This window comes from Vidua chalybeata, chromosome 9 (assembly GCF_026979565.1).
Source record: "Vidua chalybeata isolate OUT-0048 chromosome 9, bVidCha1 merged haplotype, whole genome shotgun sequence".
In the NCBI taxonomy this organism is placed as follows: Eukaryota; Metazoa; Chordata; class Aves; order Passeriformes; family Viduidae; genus Vidua; species Vidua chalybeata.
The window spans coordinates 7,222,623-7,242,844 of NC_071538.1; the positions used below are offsets into that span (position 1 = coordinate 7,222,623).

General features: G+C 40.1%; 1 protein-coding gene across 2 annotated transcripts in view; it reads right to left on the reverse strand.

Annotated features, from left to right (window-relative positions):
- PATJ (PATJ crumbs cell polarity complex component) overlaps nt 1-20,222 on the reverse strand; it is a 134,339-nt gene that overhangs the window by 105,562 nt on the left and 8,555 nt on the right. Inside the window, exons 7-15 of one of the 2 annotated variants that reach the window (XM_053950420.1) lie at nt 19,616-19,828; nt 16,850-16,952; nt 15,965-16,053; nt 14,567-14,705; nt 9,616-9,692; nt 7,216-7,272; nt 5,751-5,885; nt 2,116-2,280; nt 1,194-1,322 (exon numbers count right to left, since the gene is read on the reverse strand). In XM_053950420.1, coding sequence (XP_053806395.1) covers nt 1,194-1,322; nt 2,116-2,280; nt 5,751-5,885; nt 7,216-7,272; nt 9,616-9,692; nt 14,567-14,705; nt 15,965-16,053; nt 16,850-16,952; nt 19,616-19,828 — 1,107 coding nt within the window. Of the gene's footprint in view, nt 1-1,193; nt 1,323-2,115; nt 2,281-5,750; nt 5,886-7,215; nt 7,273-9,615; nt 9,693-14,566; nt 14,706-15,964; nt 16,057-16,849; nt 16,953-19,615; nt 19,829-20,222 lie in introns of both variants that reach the window. The other variant, XM_053950421.1, reaches the window with a different exon arrangement.

Below are 20,222 nucleotides of genomic sequence, written 5' to 3' on the forward strand. Positions count from 1 at the left end.
TAAAAATTAATCTGCAGATGATGAAAAGTGTAAAAGATCTAAGAGGCAAATCCCAAACAAAAGAACACACTTTATACACTTTATACATAAATATCTTGAAATTATAAAGATCTGAGATTAAGTGGTTTACCACTCATTTAGAATTGATTAGAATGTATTTAAATTTAGCTGAAAGTACCACAACATTGCTCGTGTATTTGCATCTGCGAATAAGTAAATAAAAAGCCTGCTATTAAAGCCTTCATTAATTCTGATTATATGAGAACTTAAAAGCAAATCTGTGTATTACTGCTCTGTAAAGACTCCCAGCAACTCTAGAGCAGAGCTGGCACTGCAACACAACATGTGTCAGCTAAAATGACTAACAGGATCTATTTTCAGTAATCTTAAATCGCACTCCTAAAATATAGAATTAATGGGTTCGCATAATACTTCAAATATTTTTTTTTCCTTCTAATTCATTCCCAATTCCTGCCTTATTGTATCAAAAAGTGAATTTTATATCACTTGACATTTATGTACAACAGTTGAACACATTTCATTAAACTACAATGTTTAGGCAGCACTCAGATGTGATGTGTATATTATTATAAAGAGTGATCCAGCTATTTTATTTCCTTATAAATATGATGACTGGAGGTTTAAAAAAATATATCATGTTGACTAGAAACATGAAGAACATTTCATTCTGACTACAGATTTTGAGAGTTTCTACATCTTTAATTGAAGCCAGTGTTTTTGAAAGAAGGATTCATTAATTTTAGTAGCATTTCCCTCCAACTAAAGACTTGTCTGTTAATTTCTAAGAAGTTTAACAATTAAGAACATAATCATCTCCAACTAATACCCAAGAACCTTCGCTTGCCACTCTGACAGCTGAAAAGTCATTCTAAGTTAGAACAAAATACAACAAAAAAAAAAAAACCTTGCCCAACATTTAGTCATTAAACTCAGAGTTATGGGGTGCAGCTTGATGAAAGGTTTTGCACTCTATCATGTCCAACAATCAGAGGTTTAGAACACTCCACACTTTATAGAGTTGGCCCCAAAATACATGACTTTTCCCTGCAATTCCCAGGCCCAAGTGTCAAGTCCATTACTCAGTAATCAACATCACAAAACATTTTAAGACACTGTGCAAAGACAAAGGATCAAAGGGATTTTTAGCATTTAGTTTATACAGAAAAGTATACCTGATAGTCCAAAATGCTAAATCCTAAACCATTTTTGTCTTTCTCCAGCTCAACAACCTTTACATCAGGAGACCATAATGCCAATTCCCCTTCTTCCTCCTCAGGATTGAAGTCTTCCTCAGGTTTCACCTGGAAAATAAAAGCTCTGGCTCAAATACCATTCTCTCAGCTCTTTACAAACACTATTCCTTCAATATTTTGAATGTTAATGGTGCATACATGCCCTAAAATGTGACCTTTTATGGAATTAAAACTTCACTGAGCATTATGAATAGAGTTTTCTCCAGCTTGTTGCCTTGAGCACTCCCCTGGGCACAGGCCTACATGTTTTGAGCATCAGAGCCCAACCTGGCACACAAATACCCGTGTATTAGTCTAATTAATTGTTAGATTATTACTAACCTGTTACACGTTGATGAACTTCAGCTGTCCCATTAGACGCATAAAGGAAAAAATAAATAGCATAAAAGATTTAACCACAGACAGCTAATAGAAAGGCCAGGCAATCAGAAAAGATGAGAAGCCAAGCTGTAAATACTTTTGCAAACAGGAGCAACCACAAGTGTCAAGCTTTAGTTTCAGACTTTAAAGCTCCTGCGACAGAAAGAAACTTTTGAGTTTCAATCTTTTTTTTTTTTTTTTCTCCCCCAGTTCTATAAAAACCTACTCAGAACACGGAAGCAATCAGCTAATGGTGGCAAGGACGTGATTTAGTGTAATTCAGAGCTCTCACTCACCTATTAAGTGTGGGGATGATGAATGGGATGTAGAGTCAGCAAAGCAGCTCCGTGATTTACCCACCCTGTCTCTTCCCAGGACAATGAACCTCCTCAAGACCAGCCCGCGCAAACCCGGAAACACACGGATTTTCCCAAAAAACTTACAGCCCTTCTGCACAAGTGGGTGGCAGGAGAAGTGTTACCTTCTGCTCTGGAGGGGACACTGCCACGGGGGGCTCGTCCACCAAGGACTCGGTGCCGTCGCCGAAGAGCCGCCGGCAGCACACCAGGGTGAACGGGGGTGGCACCTCCTTGAGGAAGGTGACAGCCTCCCGCCGGGACTTCCCACACAGCTGCACCCCGTTCACCTGCAGAATGGGACCACACATCCACACAAAGAGAATTAAAGGATAGCTACCAGATTATTTTAATTTTCTTTTTTAAATTTTTTTTTGGCGTACATTTTTCCCCGCCCGAGCCTCAAAGTCTGATTTTACCTGGGGATTCCGGCACGGCTTGCACGGTTTTGTTAACATATGCTTCTGAAGAATATATACATTACTGCAAACCTTCACCCCCAAGATCTTGTGACTGCTGCATCATGTCTCTCTAGCCTCCTCTAACTTCTTTTCTGCTCACCACTTCTCCAAACCTAAACCTTTCCTAGAATTCTTATCTCTTTCTCACCTGTTTCTTTGCTGGGGATCTTTTTTCGGTGTTAGGCTTACGTGTTTGAATTTAAAAAGATAAAAGAATTAATTTTCCCCACAATATTTTAAGCAAACACAGGTTCTGAGCTCCGATCAAAAAACCTGAAGTCAGAACTACCACAACGAGCTTGAAAGTTTGGCTCAACAACCTTAGAGGTGTTTTCCAACCTTAATGATTCTCTGATTCTAACTTTGCCAATTTAAAATGCAACAAAGTGACAGAAACTAAAACAGATCCTACAGAAAACAGGTGAGAATGTTTGTACAGTAAGGAAGAAACCAACTACAGTAAGCAATTAACCAGAAAGGCCTGACAAGGGTCAAAGCCTACCATACCATAAACTCAAGACTGTGAGTGATAACAGATCATTGTAAATGGATGTTCTAAACCACAGACTTTGAAAAAGAAAAACAATAGAGAGATAAGATAGATAGATAGATAGATAGATAGATAGATAGATAGATAGATAGATAGATAGATAGATAGAGGGGCTTTAAACATGGGATACTGCAGTAGCACTTTTTTTGTAGCTGTTCCATCCTTGGAAATGTCCAAGGCCAGGCTGGACTGGGCTTGGAGCAACCTGGGATAGTGGAAAAAAAAAAAAAAAAGAGGGATTCATCCTCTTTTACCTATTTTATAACCTTTATATCCTGAGGGTTCCTCTCTCTTCACCACAGGGGTGTCCCTAAATAGGAGGACAGCAGGATGCCAGCAGGTGTCATAAATCACCTGTGTTAGCCAGCACTGCAGCCCCAAATAGCAGGGCTTTAACCCAATTACTGCTGTGGACTCAATCCCAACACCTCACGTGCTCCAGGGATTTCTTTTAGGCTGCCTCAAGCCTCTCCCACAACTGCTGGAGTGCAGCCACTGATTTTGGGAATCCAGCACCTCATCCAAGCCACTCCACAGCAGGAACCAAGGCACAGCAAGCAGGGATAACTGAGGATTACCTTCAGCCCTTCCCTCCATACCCACACTGCAAAGGAACCCACACCTGATCCCAGAAAAGAGAGCATGGAAACCTTCACCAGACATGGACACACCTTTGTATGTGTGCACTCGAGGCAGAGCCTCTCCATAAACCTCCCAGATCTTGATGATCAGAGGGATTCAATCTTATTCGAGGCTCCACAGCAATCCCACTTTAGCCAACATTTGCTTCCTGATCACTTCTATTTTTCCCCCTCCCCCACTTTGTGCTTTTTGCAGTGTAAATATAGTTTGGACTGCTGGGAAACACAGAGCTCCTCTCCCACTCTACATATCCCAGCCAAGCAGAAAAATGGAGAGTGGTGGAACTGGCCTCCACCACGGCAAGACAAACTGCTCTGAGCTTTTTCTGCAAGAATTACAGCAAGTGCTGAGCTATCAGCCTCATCCATTAGTTAATTATTTAAGCAGAAGGATCCACACGTAAGGATTTTTTAATGCTTGGAGAGTGGCAGCGTGGTGGAAAGCTCCCAGCACTTCTCAGCATCCCGTGATGGATGGGGAAGAGCTACTGTGCACCCTCCCCAGCAGACCTGGGGACTCCCATTCCTCCTCCTGCAGCTGCCAGAAATCAGCCTCTGAGCAGGCAAGGTGCCCTACACCCACTCATTCAGCACATCAGCCAGCCAGCCCTCAAATAGCAGGGAAATTGTACAACAAAAGGGCACAAAAAAGCAATTTACTCCTGAAAAAGAACACAATGGAATTAGCTGAAATGAAGGGCAGGGGAGGGGTATTATTGTGCTGTCTGTCATAATTCAAACACATCATTAAAAATAATCAACATTCAACCTCACTGTACATTGAAGGGAAAAAAAAAAAAAAATCCTTGCTGATCATATTTCAATCCCAAATGTATCAGGCCCAGGTAAGGCTGCTTGTTTGGGGAATGGGGCTGTCACTTTTTCCACTGCAAACCCCTATTTAAGGGGATTTATAACTTGGCTGCAAAAACACAGTCTGGGCTAAACCTGGTACTTATAGCTTTAGCCCCAGAGCACATTTTTATTTTGTTGGGGGCTTTTTCCCAACTATGGAGCAGCAAAAAATTTACACTCACTAGGTCTGGTCATGCCTGTGAACTTAATTCTGAGTACAGAGTAATACATAAAACTGTTAAATATACACAATTAAAGTTTCCTAAGTTACTCTACAGCACTGCATTATTGCTTTTTCTATAAATTTTTTTTGGTTTAGTGGCCAAGCAATTTAAACGACACTTCCAGCATTCCATTAATCCCTTCCTTCAGGAATCAAGATTTCCTCCATTAAGCAATAAGAAAATGTTTTAAGTCTTAGTGATATCAGTATGAATTTTTGATGTTAGAGGGTGAAGAAGTAAAAGCAAAATAGCTGTACACCTAACAAATCAATCTTTCAGAAGGCCTAATTCCATTTCCATTAAATGTTCTTTGCATCCACTAAAAAAAGGTTCCAATATCAAAATACTCCACAAGGAGTAAGCATGCAATAAGAAATTAATGTCTTTTCACTTGCAGGCTGAGATACCAATGGATCCATGTACACACACACACTCGCAAAATAGGAATTATTTTATCAAATAATTATTTTTCCTGAGAAAATAGGTCTGGTGTGGCTCTGAGAACTCCAAAGCTGCCCCAATACCTCTTTATACACATTTAAACAAACTGATGCATTTGCTCGTACACACAAATATCTTTCAACACTCCACAAAAAAGTTTTATTGTGTAACTGAAACCACTGTTCCTAAGACTGCTGTAAATGTTTTAGGGGTGACAAATATTCAGAAAGATTATCCACCACAAAAGCTAAAGCCAAATTGTGCAAAAGACTGAGCCACAGGACTACAAATAATTCAACACCAATATTATCTCGCCCCTGTAACTCTTGATACTCATGTTAAAACATTTCAGAAAAAAATACCCATGAAGTCACTGAGAGGTCACAAGAATATGACATTTTGTCCATAAATATGAGAGAGAACAGTGAAGAAAATGAATGAATTCCAAAGCACAACTCTGCTCCCACAACTAATCTGGAATAATACTATTGCACACACAGCAGCCAAGCTAGAACTGAAGAGAAGAATTTTAAGAAGGTCAAAAAAACAGGAAACACATAATTTTTATTTTCTGTTTTATTTTTTTACCTCCAGAAGTTCATCCTCCAGTTGCAGAAGACCAAGTGCTGCAGCTGGGCTATCTGAAGCAATGGATGATATATAATGATGTCCATCAAAAGTGTCCAGCTCAACTCCTAATCTCAGAGTGTGGATGGGTAACAGCTGCCAAAAGATAAATATAAATATGTATTTAAGTCTAAATCTTTATCTACCAGGATAAGAACAGATTTAGGATTCAGTAGCTCACCAAATGGAACCAAACCCACAGTAAGATGATTAAGTGCTCACAGTGACCTCACCTGTGTTACAGCACTACTGTCCATAACTTCTGTTTACAAACTATTTGCACAAATTAAACCAACCAGTCTGTTCCTTGGGGAGAAAAAGGCAATTTGAACTGTACTCTCAAACTATTAAATTTAATGGGAAAAATACAGAGAGAAGTACCATCCAAAAGATGAGTTGTCAACAAATCACAGAAGGGTTTGGGTTGGAAGGGACCTTAAACATCATCCTGTTCCAACCCCTCTTCCATGGGGTTGGAGGAAAACAGAAGTAAAATAAATAAAGGAATAAAATAAATTCCATAATTGCCCTAAAATCTCACCACAAGATCAGCTGTCTTACTCCTTTGGGAGTTACACTACTGTGAGGTAGAAAAAATATCCATGAAGTGTCCTCTGTATGTAGTTACTAAAACTGACATCCTTTTCTCTGCAAGGGGAAATCACTGATTTTGTGTCAGCCTTTTCCCATTGGGACTCCCTAATATGGAATTTTTTTCCAGAGAAACTCCAGCCCTCAGTGCCTTAAGTCTGCTAATATCAGGAAAAGTAGAATAAAAGTGATATGCTATCCAGAAAAAGTAGAAGAAATCATGGCAGCCTGGGGAGAAGAGTTGATCAGCAGGAGCTGCTCCTTCAGTTCGGACATTTTCTGGCTTTTTATTACTGGAGTTCAAACACTGACTGTCCTGCTTCCAGAATATTCTGGATATTCAAATAAAAGGAGCAATCCACTGATCCACAGCGTTCCTTCAGAGCCATGTCCGATCATGACTTTATGGCCCTTCCCCACTGAAGTGTCCCCACAAGTGTGGGGGGAAATTAATTTAAGAGCACATCCCTTTCCCTGAGCCAGGATCACTACAGTAAAATTCTCTGTGGGACAAAAAAGTTGTTCAGCAGAGTTTCAAGCTATGCTCCATTCTGTGCAATTAAGTACTCAAAAATTTGGGGTTTATGTGCACGGTTTGAGGGTGTTTTTTTGTTGTTTGGGGGTTTGGTAATGAACAGTTAAAAGGTTCATTTGCCTGTGCTATGAAAAGGTATTGGATCAGTCCAGGAGATAAGCAGAATATTGGCAGCCTTTTCTGGAAAATATAGAGCCACAAAACCACTAAATTCCTGAAACACATCTGGAACTGTGTCTTGCCCTCCCAGGATTACTCTGCCAACATACACCAGGAAGGAAACCACCATGTAAGCCTTACCTTCGAGTACTTCTGGAGCTCTGAATCGTCTTTAAAGGGCATATCCACATTCACAACCTAAAAATTGGACATCAGAACATTTTTCAACAGTGGGACAAATAAAGACTTTACCAGAACGATGAAATTCTGGCAAAAAAAATTGAACAACTCGTGAGCAAAATACACCGCACTTAAACAATGTCACATTGATGCAAAATAATTTTAAACAAATGTTAGAAAAATCTTTCAGGCACAGAACATTTACAAGTAGGAATGTGGTGATTATGCACTATTAGCAGACTCCAATATTATCCTATTCCCGGAGCCCAAATGCCAATTTTAGTCAAGTTCAGTAATCCTGTGTAAGCACAAAATGCCATTATATTTGACACAAATACCCACACGGACTTGCCAGTCAGAATTTGAAAGTATGACAGCTTAAGTTGTTACCTCGGGCTATAGTGCAGCCATCTCCCATCCAGACTAACCCACCAACTTCTGGCTTGAAATACATAACTTTAATTACCAAATGGGAATGGAAAGTGGGTTATTTAAACCAGGGACAGGAAATCCTTTCAGTGTCTTTTTTTAAGATTAATAAAATGACTATGCTCACCACCAGTTTTCTTGTACTGTCCCTCCTTAACGGAACAGATTTATTTGTAATATTAGAAGGTTATTTACTTCAATTTTAAATGTAATTAAGACAAAATCATGGAATGGTTTGGGTTGGAAGAGCTCTTAAAGATCATTTAGTTCCAATCTAGGGCCCAGGGTTGGAATCTGGAACACTGAAGTTGAATGTTTAAAGGAAAACTACACTTGGTAGATCTGAAAAAAACAGAGCCTTGCAAAAAAATCAGGTAACTTTTCTTTGAAAACTTCTAGTTAAATAAAGATTAGACTTTCCTTCTGGATTAATTTTAAACAGTGCTTCCAGCATGTTGTTTTGCAGTACTCAGGGTGTTTTTCCTGACAGATAGAACCCATTTCATGTCCATGCACGTAACTAAATGGATTTATGGCTGGCAGCACCTCAGCCTGACACCACACGGTCCCAGCTCGGGATCTCAGCTCCTTCCTCTGGCACCAAAAAGGACCAGCAGCACAGGGCCACCAAGCCCTGTCTTCAAACACCTATTTCCTCTCAAGATAAAGACTCCTGAGAGAACCCTGTAGGCACCTGGGGGCTGAGCCAGGATGGTGTGACACAGGGACTGGCGTGTCACTCAAACTGGACATTGCTGCTGAACACAGGAGGGAGGCACAGGCAGCCAGAACCAAAAAACTACTTTCAAAATGGGATGATGCCAGGAGAGCTCCCTTCTGTTATTCAAGAGGCCCCATGGTTAACATTTTCACTGCTGGCATTTCACCGGCGGCGGCTGAAGAAGGATTTGGAAGGGTTGGATTCACCAACTAAAGCAGGATTTCATCCTCTGTGGGAAGTGTGAGAGTGCTCAGGGAGGTAGTATCAGCCCCTGGAAATGTAAGGGTGGGAATACCAAGCAACTTGAAGTGGGCAGCCAAACAGATTTATTGCACCATGTACATAATCTCACACGAGCTTCAGATCCTAAAGGAGTGCTAATGGAAAGAGGGGAAGCGAGTTTCTCAAGGCAATTCTTAAAGCTACTTTAAATCTCCCAGCGAGTGACTGGAACGATGGCTACTCCAAGTAGTAAAAATAAGTGTCTCTAAATCAACTGGACAAGCATTGCAAAGACAAACAGGGCATTTTCTTGGTGGTGCTGAGAATTTTTTCAGGCTTCGGAAAGAACGCTGTCCCGAGGCTTTTCTCTGTACTGGCTGGCTCACCCAGCACTGAAAAGCACAAGTGAATTACAATTTCCATCAACTCCTCGTGAAAATTCATCAAAACAATCTTTTGCTAGGCAATTATTTAATATGAAGTGAAGAAATATCTACTAGACACTGGCACCACAAAGTTACACTGTTGAGAATTACTTCGTATTTTCCCAGCATGTTTGAGAATCATTCTTTCATTCTTCAGATAAAATGGTAAGATTCTTCTGAAAACGGAAGTTCTATCCTGAGCCTTTTTTTAATTCAGTGCCCAGCAAAATAAATAGATCATGAATGAAATAATTAAAATGCCATATATTTTAAGTGGCTGCTGTGATGCAGATTTAACAGGACAGCTGATTTCCTTAAATCACTGTTCCAGTCTCGTATTTGTATAACAATAGTATCTATATAAACAGAATAAAATAAAAGGGCAAATCCCCCAACTCATTATAACATACATTTCAGCCCTGACGTTGCAGGAAAGAAAATCTGATGTTTCTGATCTGTTCCAAACACTGAACTGTTCTATAAACAGCCTGTGATGCTAAGCTCACAGATCTGTAATTTAAAGAAATAACATTCATGAATGTAGTTTATTGAAATAAAACATACCATAACTTCGTATTCTGGTCCCAGCAGGTTTTCCCACTTGGATTTCAGATCATGTGCTGGAAGGAGCGGGACTCTTCCTAAGTATGAAAGCGAATATTAAATTTTCAAGCATATTGTACATTCAGAAGTACATTTACTTCTAAATACTCCAATAAAAATTCAGTGTAAATAAAAGATTAGAGGGAATAATCCCCAAAAGGGAAGCACATTAAGCTGAGTCTATCAAACGGCGCAAATCAAAAATGTCTTTCTTAGGAAAACAATGCAAAATGTCAGCTCCTGTAAAAGTGTGATTTATGCAGCTGAGAGGCAGGAGAGGTGATGCTTGGTGATGAGATGTGAGTTCTGTACCATGCAGTAGTGTAAATAAATCATTCTTTCAGGCTGCAAAACAAATTTCACACAACTTCAGCATTTGTTGCCGTAAAAACGCTTCCCACTCCAGGGAAACATCATCTCCCACCCAAATGAGCCCCCTTAAGAAGGAAAACACCTGACAAGATATTGCTGTTATCGAGGGGCTGTGTCAGCACAATGCAGGCACAGACTTTATTTATACATTTGGCAGGTATAAAGCCTTGTCTACTTTAATTAGGCCAGTAAGTAACATGAGCTTTAATATAAGCTCCAGTTCTAAACCAGTCTTCCGTGGGAACTTGGCTATCTTGACATTTATATCTTTTCAGCTTTCTTACTTATGCAACCAAGGCAGTTGGTTACAGTCCTGTAAGACAATTTGACAGAGCTAGACAGCAGAAAATGACTGGCTGCCCTGCGTTTGACCTCAGCCAGAAGCTCAGCTCACATATAAAGTTCCAAAGTTCCAAGCTGGAGCAATGTGTAACTGGTAAGAATCAAGCTCTACAGCAAATTCCATCCAGCAGCGACAGCAGCAGCATCTGGGGGCTGAATTACCAAAAACTGGTTTGTTTTGTTTTTTTTTTTTCCCCCCCACTGAATGGCTGCAGTAGTTTGTCAGATGTCTAGACAAGGCACAGACCACTCGGCGTTGCTGCTGTGTCGCCCTGAAATTCAGAATGTAAAGCACAAGCCCGGGTTCTGCACACAACCAGTGAGTAAAATACCTCGGGGTGGGGGGGGAATTGTGAAGGCACCACGAGGAGCTCAGAGCCCACCAAGAGCAAAACCCTGCACAAATGGCATTGTCAGGCTGCCTCTGCTTTCAGCACCTTCGCAGACTGCAAAGATAAAGCTCTGCAATACAATCCTCATTACACGCTTTTGTAACTTTGAAGTTTTCCACTCAATAAAAACAAAGATTGAAGTTTACTTCTGCGACAACACAGCCCACCCCTGTTCTCTCCAGCTCACTTTCAGCCATGCCAGACAGGCAAATTCTGTCTGATTTGCACAGAGGAACCACACTGCTCAGAGCCCAGCAACTGAGGTGTCACTTGGAAATATCCAGAGGATTTTCAGCCTACTGTGGCTCAAGCAGACACAGATATCTGAGAATTCCAGCAATCCTGATAACTATTTTCTGCTCCCAAAATGACACCCCACCATGATTAAAAACTTGGGTTTGTAAATACAGCCCACAGTTGTCTCTGAAATAAATTATCTTCTTAAAAAATAATGGGAAGACAAATTGTCCCAAAATTCTCAACTGCTAGCTAAGGTTTTTTAACTTCATTGAAAATTAAAGTTTCTAATGTGTGATTTATGATCAAGCACAGGCTCATCACTGTCTTTACTTCTGAACTGTATCAAAACCAGAACACCACTGCATTCTTCTGCTCCTTACATCTGCAGAAAAACAGAGGGACAGAAATTCCTGAGTCTCTTTTTCTGCTATTACAGAGTTACAGCAGTGTGAACACAGAGGACCTAAGCACCTGAAATCCACTGTGCAGCCAAATATAGATTTCAAGGTTCACCAGGAGTAATGAATCTCAGGGTCAAGCTCAAAGTTCAGTTCAGCAACTGTAAGCTGTGTTCAGCTGGCTGAATACAGATTTTTTTGTCACTTCCAAAACACATTACCAAAATCCTCAAGTTGTTCAGAGCAGGTGCTGATGCACATCTCCATTTGAAGTCTTCCCCTTTCTTTCTTTCAAATACACTTTGAAGTCTCTGCTTGTGACTTCCTTAGAACTGTAGAAATGTGGGCTGAAGGGATTTGGATTGAATATATTCAATTCCAGTGGCATCACTCAATTCACTTACAATGTTCCTTTTTCCCCCAACAGCTTTTTCCACATGGCAGCTAATAGGAAATTTCTTTCTAGTCTCTCATCCAGCTGAATTCCTCGTGACCTAACATATGTACCATGTCTTCCATAATGTGCAAGGCCTCAGAAATGAAAACACTTCCAGGGACAGCTTTCATTAGCAACAACTTTTCAGCATATTTAGCCTGTCCTTCTGCCTGCGCTTCCAGGCAGTTTCTCATTTCTAATTAGCAAGCATAAAGAAGAAACCACAAACCTATTGTAAAAATCCTCTTTTCTGGTCAAAATTGTCAGCTTCTTCAAAACTGGGATCTTTTTTTCTCACAGCTTCCTCCTGCTCTCACAAAGTTACTACACAAGGGTGCTCTTCATTAAAGCCCTTCCTTTACCTGCCCTACTGCTGGGGCTTTTTCCCCAGACACCTCTTAAGCTCCTGACTCCCAGCATTGTCCCTCTGGGTGCTGAGTACTCCTGCAAGGCAGGATGGAGCAGTTCTGCCCAGCCTGCAGGCTTGCAGAGGCTGCAGCTGTTAAATTCATTGCCTGCACTCTGCTAGCACAGATTTTCAGGCTCCGTGCACGTTGCAGCCCAAACCCTGCTGCCTTTGTACCAGGACTGCTTAAGCATGGCTTTGCCTGGCCAGAATTACTATTTAATACCTCCCCAGGAAACACAATTTAATAAGAATTTCACACAACTGGGCTTAAAGGGAAGTAATACGCATTTTATAAAACATACCTTTTACATTAAACTTCTAAAAGCATTTCCAGAGTTTAGTCAGAGCCTTAAATTAGCAGTATTTACTTTAGCACCATTATAATGAAGTGCCCATCACCACATCCAAAATAAGCACCTATCTTTGGAATTTAAACTTGGCCATTAAATTCTGTTCCAAGGTGAAATTTCAATACATCATATTTCTGCAGGAGTAAAATATGCATAGAAGTCCCACAGTAAAAAAAAAAAAAAAAAAAAGGGTAAGTGACACAGGACAGACAAAGTGTTGCTCTTTTCCAGCCTCTGTCATAGCAAAACAATGCTTTGAGAACCTCAACTCTCAGCTACTCAACCACCTCTGTTCTGGCTTCCTATTTCTGGGAACACGCAAAAGTCACAACAAAGGATGTCTGGTTACGAGGCTTGGACAGAAAAGTAAAACAGAATGGAATATAGGAACTGCTACATTTCTCTCGTTTCCAGGTTGTCTTTAATACTGACAGATCTTCAACAATCACAGCAAAATTGCTATTCATTGACAGCCGTAATTTAGAATCCTCTATTACATCTATGTGTCTTAGAAACTACAAGGCATAAGGATAATTTATGCTGACTTTAACACAAGCTGTATAAATTCACCCAGAAGTTCATGTAGAGGAGCCCAGAAATCTGTGGGAGAATTGAAGGTTCTGGAAAGACCTCCAGCCTTGGTTCCAAAGTCAGCTAAAAGCCAGAGCAGCCCATGCCTTTGTGACCTGCCCCTGTGCCTGAACACCATTTGTTTTAAAAAATGCCTTTTCTGAACTCCAGCAAAGTCTTTGCACCCAAGACATGAGCTCTAATGAAGCTACTGCAGTGCCAAGAGAGGAAACTGCAGCATGTTCAGAGATGTGCTAGAAGGAAACCAGAAGAATATTATGAAAATACTCTGCAGGAGACTTAAGACGCGTGAGGGCAAGAAGATCACAGAATCATTAAGGCAGGAAAAGATCTCTAAGATTATTGAGTCCAACCATGAAGATGGGTGTGACTGAGGTAACACTGATCAGGAAATGAATATGAATTCCCTGGAGTTCCAGCTCCTGGTGCTGCTCACCCAGCAGGCTGGTGCAGGGCTCTGGCAGCACAGGAGGATGATAAATAAAGTCTCTCCCAGGACAAAACTCCACACCTCAGGTCATCAGTGCAGCACCAGGACCACAAAAAGGAATGACTGAGCTGGAGGCTTTCAGCTCTCCAGAGTTAATGAGAGTCATTCCTGAGTACCAAAAGAGCTGCACCTCCACTGACTGTCACCTTGAAAAATCCCTCCCTAAACAAAGGGGACCACTGCTGACTGGAAAAGGGCAAGTTTTATGCAAGGAAGAAGAGCCAGAGAATTACAGGCCCTGAGATATCACAGAACCCACTCTCAGCAGACCTGTGGACTGTGGAAAGAGTTGGTTAGATCCAAGAGGTAGATCTTTACTTCAGAAAGCATTGCAATTACATTAAATAAAGCATTACATTCAGAAAGCATTAGGACAAAAACTAAAGATGTTTTAAGCCAACCCATCAGTGTTGAAAATGGATTAAATATGGTAGCCTTTAACCAGACTCGGAAGAGGCACTGCAAGGTATCCTATCTACCTGCTCGATGCAGACTCTGCTGCTTTTCATTGTGAAGATTATCCTTCTGCTCTTGTTTTCCCTCATTCTTAGTGGCCACACTAATTTCAGGCCCTACAGCTCCAGGGGACACAAAGATTGGAACAAATGGCTGCACTGTGAAAACAGATTTAAAAAACCCAAATCATATGCTGCAAAATATAGGAAGTAATAACACCACCTCACTAATTCCTTCTTTTTTTTTTTTTGGCTGCATTGAATTTTCCTGAATCTCTCATTTTAGTTCCTTTCCATTCCTCCTTTAAGCATCTTAATTTTCTACAGTGCACCATTTAAAAAACTGAGGATCATGTGGTATCCAGCCCTAAACTGTTAAATGAGGTAACTGTAAACTGAGTGAAAAACAAAATCAGCTGCTAGCAAAAAAGAATTACCTCTACCTGAAGGTGTTTCTGAGGAAATAGCAAAGGAAGGTTTCCTTCTCAGCAAGGTGAGACGTACAGTCTGTCCTGTGTTTCGCAGTGCCTCTACCACTTCTTGGTTGGTAAAATTCTGTATGCTGACTCCATCCACCTAAAAACGAGAAAATTGTACCAAATAACAGTAATTGTGCTGCATTCTTAGGCTACGTTGTGGAGTACAGGCTGTAAGCAACAGCCACGTTATTTAGTGCAGGAATTACAGGGTTACTCTCCCAAGACAGCAATATTTGCAAAACAATCTCATTAAATCTGTTACATTTCACTGATGAGAATTTATTTCCAAAATGCATTTTAAAAGGAAACACAGCAGTAATTTCTTCTTTCTGTTTTCATGGGGACAACCACAAAACAGAATTTACTAACCTGATACAAGTATGCACAGATTTTTTCCTTTAATTTTTTTTTTTTTTTTTGCTTACCAAAACCAGCTTGACAAGGACTGTGGATGAAGGTTCCAAGCAGACTATCCAACCTGGAACTCTGTTCAGTTCATTATCACTTCTGGTTTTCTCATGGATTTCTAACATGCCCCACACAAGCCTCTACAAACAACTGTTTCTACAATCCACCCTAAACAGCCCAATTCTTAGATTATCAGATATTTTAATTTAAACCCAAAATACTCTGTTCACCTCACTGTCAGATCATGCATCAATAGGGCCTTTCCTGCAGATAAAAGGTTATATTAATTTTTGCTCTCACAGAAGAGAAGCTGACTTTGGAAGGTCTGGCATGGCACACATTTTAAAAGTAATTTAAAATCATATCTCTATAAATATTATCTCTTAAAACAAAAAGACTGTGGAATTCATTCCTGCTTGTGCTGTGAATGCAAAATTGGCTATTATTCAATTCACTGTTATTCAATGGTTTTTCCATTTTTCTACACATAAAGCTTGGGCGTTTAAACCTAAATTGTGACCATTAACATTTTGATTGTATCTACACTCCAGAGCCATTAAGGAACACAAACAATGTGCCACATCTTGCAGAATCTTAACAATCCTCGAGTCCCATTCAATTCAAGTAGAAGTTAATGCTGCTCATCTTTACTGCAGGCCAAAAGCCAAGATTCCCCACTCTGAAACACTTTAATCCAAATGCTTGCCTCTTTCACAGTTAACTACTATTTACTATTTCTTTGAATATAAAATAATACTTTAACCACAGCAAGCCAAAGCTCATTTCTGTCACAAGTCTACCTAAACAAACACGAACCTCCAAATTATTTCTTCTGCAGAGCAGAGGAGGTTTAATTAATTTTAGGAGGGCTTTACTATGCTGTTCTTTTAACAGAGATGTCAAATGTATTAGCTCCACAGCAAGATATAAGCACAGTGTTTTACTTACAGCAACAATTTTGTCATGAACATGAATTTGGCCGTTGTGGTCAGCAGCACTCCCAGGTATTATACTTTTCACAAAAATCCCTGAAGGTTCTGCTGGGGAGGGGGGGGAAGAGAAACAAGTCACTGCATTAAGCTAATTTGCTTATTTTCTTACTAAGATTTTTTAATTCCAGCCTTTTTCACACACTTCCTTCTGCCCATAAAGTGATGATTCTGTAAACCACCACCATCTGCACATTACCACTCCCACAGCCTGACACAAAACTGAGGATCTCTGGTGGAAAAAAAAAAAAAAACAAAAAAAAACCCCAGCACTGACACAACCACCTGTACACTGACCTCAAATTTTTTTCCTTAACATGGCTCACAAAAGGCCACCTCCTCCATGGATTCATCCTTGTGCTTACCCAGGCTTTAAACCACAATCACTTAAATCCATGCTGCGTTTGATTTCAATAGGACTAACTAAGCTAAAAGTAAAGTATGTGCTTAAGGACTTTGATCAGGACTTCAATCATCTTACAGCTAAAGAATTTAGTACTTTAAATCTTAATGAAAAAGGATTTTTCTTTTAAAAAAAAAAAAAAGAGAAGAGAAACATGGAAATCAGAAAAGCTGTCCTTTGTCATGTTTGCAGTTTGATTATTAATTCTAACTCCCAATGAGAACAAGGAAATAAAAACAAAGAAATAAATTAAAAAGGCCTGAAACACTAACACTTCCCTTTCACAAACTCCCACTAAATATGAGATGCTGATCTGTAATTCTAGTGAATTTCATGTCTCCATATCCTAGCACAGGCAGGAGCCATTCATTTTCCCCATGGTGAATAAAAGGTATTTGAGAAGCCCCTGACCAACATTTTCCTAAATCCTGTACAACTCACCCATATCACATGTGCCAGCATATCCAACAATTGTTATTCCCAGGCTTTGCCCATTCTTTTTTATAAGTTCAACGTCATAGGTGTCAAAAAAGTTGTAATTATCCTATAAATAAAGCACAAGACAATGTGTAAAAAAATTCTCATGATTTCCCAGTGCCATTACAATATTGCAGGTTAATTAAGACCTTCAGAAGCGAGAAGTGATTTTGTTTTTCCTTTTGTTTAAATGCAATGTAAATTCATTTGTAAAGTCCCTACAAAGCTGGCCCTGGGATGTCTGTGCAATTCTCCTCTGAGCAGTAAAAATCAGAACTGCAAGGCAAGAGTTCAAACAGGGAACAGTAAAGACACTGGTGAGACCAAAAGAGAAAAACAATCAAGCACATAAATCTGGGATTGCAAGGGATAAATTGAAATACATAGAGTTGTTTTCTTTCTGTAATCAGATACAGAGCAATGAGATCAAAAAAAGATGATGAGAGTAAGGTCTGTTAAAGTGATGAAATCAAGAGGGATCCTGTCACTGCCAACAGCAAAAAAGGGACTGGGAAAATGGAAAACATTTCATAAGGGAGTGAAAAAGAGAAGTTCAATCAAATGCTTGCCAAGCATCAGCTTTGGAAGGGCCCATATGAAAAGCAGCCCAGAGCTGCAGCCATGCCTATTTCACTTCTCAATGGAAGGGAAATCGATGGGCACTATCTCCTTATCACACACACCTCCCTCCACCAGCAAAGTCATTAAGCTCATTAAATGCCTTCCAACTCCCTTGCTCCATAAGAGGCTGATGGAGATGGAGATAAGTTTGGATGCTGTCACTTATTAGCAAGCCCACAGCAGCACCTGGAATGGAGCTGTGGCCTTGGGAGCCCGGCTGGTTTCACAATCAAAAAGCTCCTCAGAGTCAGTGCTCTGGTTATAAACATCTCTCTCTAAGTGACACTCCTGCTAGAATGCAAAATAATTGAAATGAAGTCCAGAAAAATCAAAGTGCAAAGTCCTAAATACAGTCAGCACACACACTGCTGTTGCTCTCTTGGACAGTACAGATAATAAGATTGTTTTCTTGTGCCCACACACAGAAGTAGTTTCAGTTATTCTCTAACACAGGAAATTCAAAGAAAATTAAATATTAATATAAAACTGAAAATAACTAACCAACTATTAAAAATGCCTTTCTGCTGGTTTCGCAAAAAAGAGAAAAGGAAAATATTTTCCACTCCAAAGCTCACAGCTAGTGAAAGTACTCATAAACCAGAGAAAAACTAGATTATAGGGATAAGTTCCATTATAAAACTGACATAAACTGAATGGGGATCGTTGAAATCATCACTAAATTAATAAATACATTCAGATTAACAACTAATCTTGTCTTTGCAAATTTCTCCTGGCACGAGGAAGAGGAATTTCTTCAGATCTAAACATGAAGGCACTATTTAGTTCAGAAAATGAATTTTCCCCCTCTAAACTGCAAAACAGGAACAGGGAGGACACTGAAAAGGCACGAAGAAGGAATCACATTTTAGGGAGGCTGCAGCATTTACAGTGCTCAGGGCTGATCAGTGACAACAGGAAGAGAGAAAAACAGTATTTTGTGGAGGAAAGAAAATTATGACCACTACCAAAAAAAAAAAAAAAATCTATTTATTTTTCCCCTAATACAGGCCCTGGAAAATATGATCCAGTCAGGAAAGAAGGGCCTCAAGAATGCTGATTCCCTTGGAAAGCCTCTTGTCAAATATTGGACAAGCCCAGTAGATCACCCCTCCCATCTCCTGGACCCTGCATTTCCTGCTGCACTGATCCCTCCTGGGGAACCCTGGGGGGAAGAGGAGCTCGAGAAGGACCCAAAATCCTTGAGTGACACAGCCACAGCATTTTCCCAGGGGTGTAAAACACAGAGCTGCCTTTGCAGTGACTGTGCCCGGTAGGCAAAGGGGTGAGTTTGGAGCAAAGTGACTTCTACTCTGACATTAAAAACAGTGCTTCAAAAAAAAAAAAAAACCCAAAAAAAAAAATCTCTCTTCACTCATATTCAAGAAACTAAACAAGAAAGAAAAGGCTACTCAGATTCTACACCTAAATCTAAGCAGCACAGTAGTAGCAGATGGTACACAAGCACAGCTTTGTTTATGTTTCGAGACCTACTGTACACTTAGTGTAGCATTTGTTGATTTTAATTACTCAAAACTGAAAAGAATGACTTCAAAAACAAGAGACTTTGATATGACCATGATAAGATTTGCTAAAACAAGTTTCAAAATTTTTAGATATATTTCCTATCACAGGCAGTAGCGTAGACTATGAAAACATTACACTTATGTTTCATAAAAAGATGATTGTGCTGAATAATTCTGGTGTGGCCGTGGCTCTCTGGATTTCAGACTAGGGAAATTCACAGTCCAGTTTTAAATCCACTTGCAAATGATTGATTAGAAAAAATGTAACGAGCTAAGAAGAAGAACTAAAAGTACCACTTATCGATAATGTTTATGGTCTCGGTAATTAAATTAGCCACTCTGAAATAAATTCTGTAAAGCTGGTCATTCCAATCCCAAGATTATAGGTATTAATAAGATACAGGGAAAAGGGAAAAATTATAGAAGGCAGGGCTGTAATAATGACCACTTAAACACAAGCATATATCTGGAAACTCAAGAGAGAAGAAGCACTTTAAGGCCCAAGAACTCTCTGTTCTCTCCTTCCTTTCTGATCACAAGCCACAAACACACTTAAAAATGTCCCAAGGAAGCAGCAGATACTCACATTTCCATTTGGAAGGGAAGGTAATGCGCTGACTGGCCAGCTCACGGGAGCTGGTGGAGCCTCCATGAATTCACACCTGGGGTCCCTTGCAACGATCATCCTGACAGAATTCCCACAGTTCCTCAGCACCTGGGCAACCTGCTCACTGCTCATCCCCTGCACGTCGGTGCCTCCAATCTGCAGGATGTGGTCTCCTGTCTGCAGCCTCCCGTCCTTCAAACGCAAATGAAATGGCAAAAAGTGTTTCCAGTCCACCCATAAAGTATCTGTTCCATCACAAAACTGAAACTGTGCAGGGGCATCTTCAGGGCCATGAGAACCAATGCGAGAAAATGCCAGAAGAAAATGACCACCATGGCAACATTTTAAATAACTCAAGGACTCGTTTGCACAGTTTTGTGCTGGTTTTCCCACTGTTTTGCTCATTTAGAAGAAAACAGGCAGCAACAATGTTTTATAATCTCACAGATTGTTGTGTGCTCTGTTTCACAGAATACTCCTCATCAGGTAGGAGTTAGAATGTAAGCACAGCATTTTGATTTAGGAGTTTTCTACAGAGTTCTTCCCTCATACTTCTATATTAGCCTGGTAATTTTTTTTCTCATGT